Source organism: Molothrus ater, chromosome 1 (genome assembly GCF_012460135.2).
Source record: "Molothrus ater isolate BHLD 08-10-18 breed brown headed cowbird chromosome 1, BPBGC_Mater_1.1, whole genome shotgun sequence".
Taxonomy (NCBI): Eukaryota; Metazoa; Chordata; class Aves; order Passeriformes; family Icteridae; genus Molothrus; species Molothrus ater.
Window position 1 is genome coordinate 69,591,889 of NC_050478.2, and position 9,026 is coordinate 69,600,914.

General features: G+C 49.0%; 1 protein-coding gene and 1 long non-coding RNA gene across 2 annotated transcripts; one reads left to right on the top strand and one right to left on the bottom strand.

The window, feature by feature from the left end:
• Positions 1-559: 559 nt before the first annotated feature.
• On the bottom strand, positions 560-6,017 carry LOC129046991 (uncharacterized). Its single transcript, XR_008508911.1, has 2 exons — positions 2,286-6,017; positions 560-1,889 (listed from the first exon to the last, which is right to left on the bottom strand). It is a non-coding gene; the product is annotated as an uncharacterized LOC129046991 (long non-coding RNA).
• A 268-nt stretch (positions 6,018-6,285) lies between these two features.
• FOXQ1 (forkhead box Q1) lies at positions 6,286-8,636 on the top strand. The gene has a single exon (XM_036407024.1). It carries the CDS (start codon positions 7,012-7,014, stop codon positions 8,239-8,241), a length of 1,230 nt encoding a protein of 409 aa, XP_036262917.1. The 5' UTR covers positions 6,286-7,011; the 3' UTR covers positions 8,242-8,636.
• Positions 8,637-9,026: the final 390 nt, after the last annotated feature.

Here is a 9,026-nt window from a genome sequence, read left to right on the forward strand (position 1 = left end):
AGTTAAAATAATTTTGAGTGATAGTTCAACTGTTTCTTTTCCAAAAGGTAATAGTTTTCCTAATTAGTCACTTGCTTTGATAAGGCACTGACTTTTACTCTAATCTAAATTAACAAGACTTTATCTACCTGCATCATTTAAACACACCCTACTTGCAAATCTGGTATGACTAAAAACCATGACAAGTGTTCGGTTTCATTTTACATTTGCTTCAAAGTGCCCCACTTGGAGGTTAATTATTAATCTACTAAAGTATATGTAAAGGTTCAGGGAAACAACAGGGTTAGTAGGTAGAGAAGTAGTGGAGGAATTAGGAAACCCATGTTCCATTCCCATCTTAGATCGTGTAAGTTTGGCCAAGACATTCAAACCCTGTGAACCTTTACTTAGAGAACCAAAATAGCAACACTCTGCACAGAGGACTCTGACATCCGTAGGGAAGAAATTTCATGGGTGTGAGGCAACAGGATGTTTATTCACACCTTAAAGAGACTGAAACTCAGCTAATCCCTTAAGAACTCACCTAAGAACTGGAAATCAAATACACAGTGCATGCAACTTAACAATTAATGATTTTATTACAGCTGCAGCAACAGAAGGACCAGCTCTCCAAGTATTTGCTATGTTTCTCTCAAAGGTGGTGAAAACATGCTCAATTTTTAGAACCAGTTTGCAGGACATAAATCCCCATCCCTCACCCCCCGAGGTACTGCAGTGGATGTGCCCTCGGTATAACTCTGCTCTCTGTTCCAGGAGTAAGACAGCAGCAGCATGGACCAGATTTTCAAAGATACCAATGGTTCTGGAGCTGTCTGGGGGGGCTGCAGAGAACGAAAACAGAACACAGCAAATGGAGGACAGAAAATGCACCAGAGAGGTACAATTTAGGGGTAGTACTGCCAAATCCTGCCTACCACAGCAAAGTCTGACTGTCAGCAGCCTGCTCCCAAATAGCTCCATTTTAATGCATTTCACTTGGTCTTGGAAAAAATAAAAATCAGGAAGGTTTTCACACCATTATTTATTCATAGATTTGGCTAATGCCTATATAAATCATGGGATTCCACCCAAAAATAGCTTTTTGAAAACAAAGAAACAACTAAAGAAATCCGACCCAGAAGTAAGAATGTTAAATACTTATTGCTGTTCAACTGGAATATTATTGGCAAGGTGATTAATTTGTTGATCCACAGTGCTATAAATAGTACTCGAACTTTGTTGAATTGAAACATATTCTTCATATCTCAAGTCACTGTTTACCCATGTAAAATATATGTGGGTTTGAGTTGGCTTAGGTGTACTCCAGCAAGGGCTAGCAAAGTTCAGTGAGTCTCCATCACATATTCAAAGTCCTTCATCCCTCAGTTAATTTTGCTGTAACTCTCTTCTTACAAGGTTGTTCACTTTCCTCCATCAATGCATGGACTTGAAGGCAGTGAGAGGCTATTGTAACAGCTCAGCTGGTGTTTCCTCATATCACGGGCCAGTGATAGCAAGCCTCTGGCATCAATACCAAGTTTGATGCCAACAGATATTTGGTTCGGCACCAGCAAAAACAAGCTATGATGGTTTCTTTTTAAGTTTGTTTGGCACCAGTAGCAAAAACCATTCACTATGCTTGGCAGAGAGCCACAGAATTTCACCAAATGGCTTCTGCATCATAACTTCATAACAAGCATAACACAGCGTAACTTCTAATTGCGGTGGAGCCTGCCCCTTAGCAAGCAATTCTCTCCTGGTAATTATGTATCCAGGATTATCGATACATGTGCTGCTTTCCAATACCAGTTTCTTCCTTACTGTAAGAAAAATTTCCTTGAAGAGATCCACAAGTCCCTAAGTCCATCACCATTTGGATTTTGTCTCTCGTGGTGCAGTTACATGAAACCCTGTAATCAGCCATGAGAAAAGCCTTTGGGGACAGTTACTGAATTAAGTCATCACAAAATATGTTGTAAATACTGTGTTGATTTAACCTCACCCTGCACTCTTTTATGTCACGTATTTCTCAGACTGCAAACCTGCAATATATTCCAGAGAGGTTCATCTTATGCCAGTGTGGAACCTCATTCAAGCCCTGGAGGCTTAACACAGCACTAGTAAAAAGCGAGAATTAGCTATAAATTATCTGAGTCTCGAGACAGAGCAATCTCCATTTTGACAGCTCCTTGCTAAATAGTACAGCACTTTCCAGTGAGGCCTTGTGGTGGATACCTCAGTGGACACAGCCCAGGACAAGGGCTCCAGAGAGCTCAGTTCTACAGACAGGGTTGCAACTGACTTACCAAATTATTTTCAGCAGGACTTGCCATCATTCCTTGTTGCCTGTAAAATGGGAGAGCTCTGAGATTTGTCGGTGAAAAGGATGGTGTAAGAATCTGGATTTTTTTTCTCCAGTACTAAGCATTAATAACAAGAACAATAATGTCACTTCCTTCACAGGAGAAAATCTGTGCCTGCCCATTCTGTCACAATCCATGGCTCTGGAAAAAAAAAAATTTGCTTAGATGCAGACATTTTTTATGGAACATGAAGTGGGCACAGGGAGGAAGTGATACCAAGCTCTCAGCATGGGAAAATTTCATTCTGAGTAATGTCTCCCAAGAAAATAAAGACTGCATGAAACAAAGTTGAAATGGAACTCCCCATTGTAAATTCAGCTCTTAGTACCTGCCAAAGACACGAGAAAATCTCTACCCACAGGGAATGGATGTTCTGAAAAAGTGCCAGTCTTTCCCAATGAGGGAATTCACGCAGACATGCATTCTGCTTCAGTGATCAAACTCTTCCTCTCAAGGTCTAAAGGAATTTCCACTAACCTCCTTTCCTACGGCTTGGTCTCTAGCTGGATTTCCTTCAACTACAAAAATATACATAGTGCAATTAGCCAGCCCTCACAGACTGTAGTTCATTTATGCATGCTAGGCACATCTCCTGCTGCGAGCAGCCCATCCAGAGCGAGCTCTTTGAACTGCTCCATTGTTTCTCACGTCGTCGTGTATTGCATTGTCCAGGCTGATCGCCCATGGCAAGGCAGTGCACTCCTGCAGCTTGCCACAGGAGAAGAGATGATGGAGCACTTTGTCCAGCTGCTGTGCTGCACATCTCAGGTGCACCAATAAGCTTGCCTGCCCCTAACTATAGGACTTTCCAGACACCACAGAGACTTTTACTGACCAGTTGTTCTTATATGACCTTACTTGGAAACCCCCCTCTCTATTCTATAGTTAGTGGTCTGGAGAGACAGAAGGCAGAAAAGAGAAGTAACAAAGAACTGAGTGAAAAAAAGAAAAAAACTAGAAAAAATAATTTTTAAAAAGAATTTGAACCGAGAACATATCGTGACACAGCTTTGAATGATGTTTGCTGAACTAAAAAACACATATCTCCATGGTTTAAAATACCATGGAGACAACATGGATCAACCAAAAATACACTCACAACTACCAGACAGCAAAGCATTTTTCTACATTTAGTAAGGAATATTTTTGTAATTGGTAGCTTAAGCAAATTGCAAAGGACTATACAACCTCATTTCCAAGTACCCATTGGCAGACTATTTCTGAATTAAATGAGTGAAATACTACAAAAAATGGGAAGCAAAGCTGATCGCGTGATTTTCAAGTGACCATTCACGTTTTGCCATTTGTCTTTGACTGGATACTGTTTTGGGTAGGAAAAGAGGGGATTGTACATCAAAAAAAGTCCTGCTCTGCTGATCTAAAGAGGAAGAGACATTTCATTTTAGAACAAAGAATTAGATTTTTTTTACCTTGCTTCACTGGAGGTTTTTGGAGCTTTTTCTTGGGGTGATGGGGGTGGGGTGTTTGGCTTTGCTATAATACAGCACATCAAAGTTCTTTTGATGTGAAGTTTACTTAACAGAATCAGTTTTTCCGATGATTGTGTTAATCTTTATAAACCTGAAGGCGATACTGTGCCTTTTTAAAAACTATAGCAGGAAAAGACTTGAGGTTACATATACTCTCAGTGGTGAGAGATGGGAGTAGTTGGATTATTTCACCACCTCTTACAACTTTGCTTGTGTTTCATTAGCAGCATTAGCAATGGGCTTGATATTGCTCTCACTCAGGCCAGGAAGGCTCTGTTTAAACCCAGCACAGACCTTTCATAAGCACCTTTCATATATTTTCTCAGGTCAGAGCCACCAGAGATTTCAAGGTAGAGTTTACAACAGGCACTGGCTCAGAGATAGCAAAGGGGCCTTGAGCCACAACAAGAATCAGTGCTGATCTCAGAAAGGTTCCCTGCTCCCACCCATTAATAGCTATCTTTGTATTATTTTGAGTACAAGCTTCTGTCCCCTCTTGAATCTTGTAAAACCAGCTTTGCCATCCACTCCTAGTTTTGAAGTATGGCTGTGAAAAAGCTTCTGTTATGTCTGACGTGTTTACCTACAGCATTTGAATGACTTTTTAAGTTCTTTGAATAAAGATAAGAGACAATGTGTACATTTTCCACACAAATAGTGGAACGGTAATAAAATAAACATCAAAGGCAAGCTAGCAAATCATCGCTACTTCACTGCTATTTACAACAAAAGCAGGAAGAGGAACAAACCTACCCTTGCCATTGGCATCATCATAGAAAATATGAGTTTTGGAAGGAATGATACCTTTTTCCCATACCCTTAAACACAAACATTGGCACCTACAGCTAAGACAACACTTTACTGAAGGATTTCAGTTTACATCACATGGAGACAACAACAACAATGAACCAAGAGAGGTCTCCCTCCTCTTATTTTTGTCTTTCTGAATTGCCTGTTTTCTCAAGTGGTACAGCTTTTGTGAGAACAGCAAGACATCCAGTGTATTATTATTTCTATTAAAGTTTTCAAGAGGGGGACACAAGAACCTCTCACTCTTCAGTATTTACCATGTAAACTCATACAGACTGAAGAAATGGCAAAGCTTTGAAACAAAATACAGGTGTGTGGGGGGGAACATATATTCTGTTCAAGAGAGATCAAGATAGAAAGTAGGGCTGTTTGTTTCTCCTCTTAGTCTTTTAAACCTGCATTTTTTTCATCTTCCTCTCCAATACTTCTTGAGAGCCAGACCACAGTGGAATAGTTCTAACCAGAGTGACTCTGCATTATGTATTTATTCTAAACTAAGGTCTGATTTAGAAAGACTGCTTTTGGAAAATATGGAGCAATCCAACTCTTACTCCAGGACACAAAATTCAAAGCATACATATGAGAAATAAAACATAAGCACCACACTGGATTTCTGCTGATGTTATTGTTATTGTTTTGCAGACGCCAGCGCTACTGCCATATGAAGTGAAATGGAATTTTGCAATGGACGCTGAACAGTGAGCAGAACAGGGAGTTTTCAGAGAAGCTGCTGCCAGCTAGCTCTTGTCATTGAGTTCTTCTACCTAGCATAATGTTGAAGGAGAAAAAAAAAAAACCTCTGAAGGAGGGCAAGACCCTGACAATTTAAACCTAAAAAGAAACCCAAAAAGGATAACTAATTTTTTTAAAGAAGAAGAATGTCTAGGTAAAATTGCAGAATACATAGTCCCAAGTTTTATGAGAAATTTACAGACTCACAGTGATTTTAAAAATGTTAAAGTTACCATTAAAAACACCCGAACCCAAAACCTACACAATAAAAGATTTTACTAGAGAGTGGCAGTTGTAAGAGAGAGGTTACAAACACACCATCCAGAAGAGCTTAAGCAATGCTACTACAGAAACAGTAGCACACGTAAAACTGAGGTTAAGGCTTTGACTAACTCTCTCATAGCAAAACTCCAAAGCATTGCCTACCTGTTCCCATTCTACCTCTGCACCAGGTGTGCTTATGACAGAAGGAAAGAGAAGACCAGGACTGAAACAGTTTTGTCAGGCTACATAAATCATTAGGAATTCACAACTGCAAAGCCATGTATTATTTTCCAACAGGTTGTTGAGCTGTCATATTACAACTTGTTGCTTTGTACGGCGCTATTAAAATAAATCACTGCACGTAACAGGTTCAGCTCTGCCACCTATAAGTCATTCTGCATTTTACACCTGGAGGCGGGCCGGCTCTGCTTAGTCGCGCCGAACTGCGGCTTCGTTCGAAATACCCGGGGAAGGGGAGGGACCTGGCAGGAGAAAATACAAACAAGTTTCGTAAAATAACTTTCCAACAAGACCTCGCTGTCATCTTGGCTAATTATGGCTCTGATACGGCTTATTAGGGCATACCCACCTTTGCTACCTTGCTTCTCCACCCACCACCCTTTCAGATCTTTGTCCTGGCTCCGCCTCTCGCCGGCGTTATAATGGGCTGGTCTGAAAGTGGTGGAGAGACACACAACCACAGGGGAAGGGAGAGATAATGACAATAACACTAATAACCCTAATAACCCATCTACTGCCCGCCACGCAGCGAGGAGCCAGCCCGGCGTCCCGGCACTGACAGGGCTCGAAGCCGGAGAGAGCGGAGTATCCCCGACGGCCCTCGAGAGCTTCTCCCCGCGCCCGGGGTGCGCCGAACGGCAGCAGCGGCAGCGCCCCCGAGGAGCACCGAGCCCGGGCGGACGCGGAGAAGTGCCGGCTCCGGCAGCCGCCCGCCCGCCCTCTACTCGCACCGGCTCCACGGGGACCTCCTCGCCCCTCTCCTTCGGCCCCATGGAGCAGCGAGAGTAAAGAGCGAGAAGGACAAAAAGGGGGCGAAAGGAGAGCGAGCACCCCAGTGGGGAAGAAGGAGGTGGAAGCCCGGAGGAATCTCCCGGTCCCGAAGGCGGCAGGGCACCGCAGCCCGTCCTCGGCGCCCACCGGCCGCGAAGGGGCCGGCCCGTGCTAGCGACCCGGGCACCGAGCGGGGCTGAGGCGGGCGCCTGCCGCCGCGGAGCTGTCCAAGCCGGCGAGGGGACCGAAAGCCGCTGGGTCGCCTGGCTGCCTCCCGCCTCCCTTGAGGCCGCGCCGAGGGGCGGGGGTCGCGCCCGCCCAGCGGAGCCGCGGGGTGCGGGGGGGCCGGCGGCGGCGCCGCCATGAAGCTGGAAGTGTTCTCGCAGCACTATGAGGACAAGCTGAGCACCGGCAGCGACCAGGAAGGCAGCGGCTCGCTCTCCCCCGCTCCGGCGGAGAGCGAGCTGGGCTCGGACGGTGACTGCGCGGCCAACAGCCCGGGCGGCGGGGCCGGGCGGCCGGGGCATCCCCCGCCGCCGCCCCCCACGCCGCAGCCCCCGCCGCCGCCGCCTGCCGAGAGCGCCAAGGGGAAACCCTACACGCGGCGCCCGAAACCGCCCTACTCCTACATCGCGCTCATCGCCATGGCCATCCGCGACTCGGCCGGCGGCCGCCTGACCCTGGCCGAGATCAATGACTACCTGATGAGCCGCTTCCCCTTCTTCCGCGGCGCCTACACCGGCTGGCGCAACTCGGTGCGCCACAACCTCTCCCTCAACGACTGCTTCGTCAAGGTGCTGCGCGACCCGGCGCGGCCCTGGGGCAAGGACAACTACTGGATGCTGAACCCCAGCAGCGAGTACACCTTCGCCGACGGCGTCTTCCGCCGCCGCCGCAAGCGCCTCAGCCGCGCCGCCCCGCCGCCGCAGCCCGCCCGCCCCGCCGCCGGCGTCCCGCCGCAAGTGCCGCAGGAGGCGGCCGGAGCGGGCGCCGCGTCCCCCGGCGCTTCCCCGCGGTGCTGCTGCGCCTCCTCGCCCTGTCACTGCGCGCCGGGAGCCAAGGAGGCAGCGGCGGGGGGCGGCGGGGCGAGGCCGGCGGGCGGCGGCGCTGCCAAGTTCTCCAGCTCCTTCGCCATCGAGAGCCTCCTGCAGCGGCCGGCAGGACCCCGCGCCGCCCCGCAGCCGCCGCCGACCCCGCACGGCCGCCTCCTGTGGCCGGCACCGCCCGCGGCCCCGCACCTGCTGCCCGGCCCGTACCCGCTGCTGCCCTACCCACCTGCCGCGCAGCCCCCGCCCGCCGCCGCCCTCTACGGCGGGGGCCTCCTGCAGCTCTGCGCCTACGGGCTGGGAGAGCCCTCGCCGCCGCCGCTGCTGCTGGGGGGCGGGCGGCCCGCGCTGGCCCCGGGGGAGGCGGCGCCGCTGGCGGAGCGGCCGCGGGCGCCGCTGTTCCACGGCGGAATCCCCAAGGGCGGGCGGGGGCCGCCGCCCGGCTCCCCGCTGTACGCGCCCCTCCGGCTGGCCGGGCCGCTGCCGCCGGCGGCGGGGGGCTCGGCCTCGTTCCAGCCGTACGCCGTGGAGACCCCGCTGGCTTAATGGAGCCCCCCTCCTCCCCTGCGAGGGACCTGCCCGGGGAGGCGTGGAGGGGGAAAGGAGGAGGCTCTGGATCCCGCACTTTAAACTTCAGAGGCGACCACAGCCTCCAAGCAAAAGCCTCGGTGACTGTGCCTTAGTGAAATGACAGTGAGTTTAACTTAAGCCAAAAAAAAAAAAAAAAAAAAAAAAAGGAAAAAATAGGAAAAAATCAAACTGTCTGTTTGGACATAGCCATGAGCCTCAAGTGCTTCTTACTGTTCGTTGAGACTACTTGACTTAAGCCAGTCCCTCGCCATATCTCCTTTCTATGCCCCTCTCTTGTCCCCACATCTCCTGCTACCGAAGCCTGGGGCAGCAGGGTGGGGGTGCCCCGCGGAGGGGCGCGGTGGCGGCCGCTGGGGGATGCGCTGTGCGCTTGGGAGGGCGGGGAGGAGGGAGGGGGCCGGGAGCAGCAGCGAGAGAGTAGGGGAGGGGGCCAGGGTCTGCTGAGGAGCCGTAGGTCTGTACTGCAAAGCAATGCATCACTGTGCCAAAAGAAACCTTTTCTCCTGTCCGGCAACTGGCATTTCCTGGGAAGGGAGGATATTAAATTATTTATAAAAGTAGTGTTTTTAACACAAAGAGAGTGCAGCTTTTTAAATTAATTATTGGAGGGGGCGGGAGAGGGGAAAGGGCTCAAGGAAATGTCAGGCGTTATCTCCTGTACTGGCTGGCGTTCTACGTTTATGGCCAAGACCATTGCTACTGGAAAGAGAAGAGTAAATGTTTTCGTATTTTATTTTTGT

What these genes read in the sequence shown, in the direction of transcription:
- FOXQ1 (XM_036407024.1), top strand. Translation starts at nt 7,012, where the DNA reads ATGAAGCTGGAAGTGTTCTCGCAGCACTATGAGGACAAGCTGAGCACC.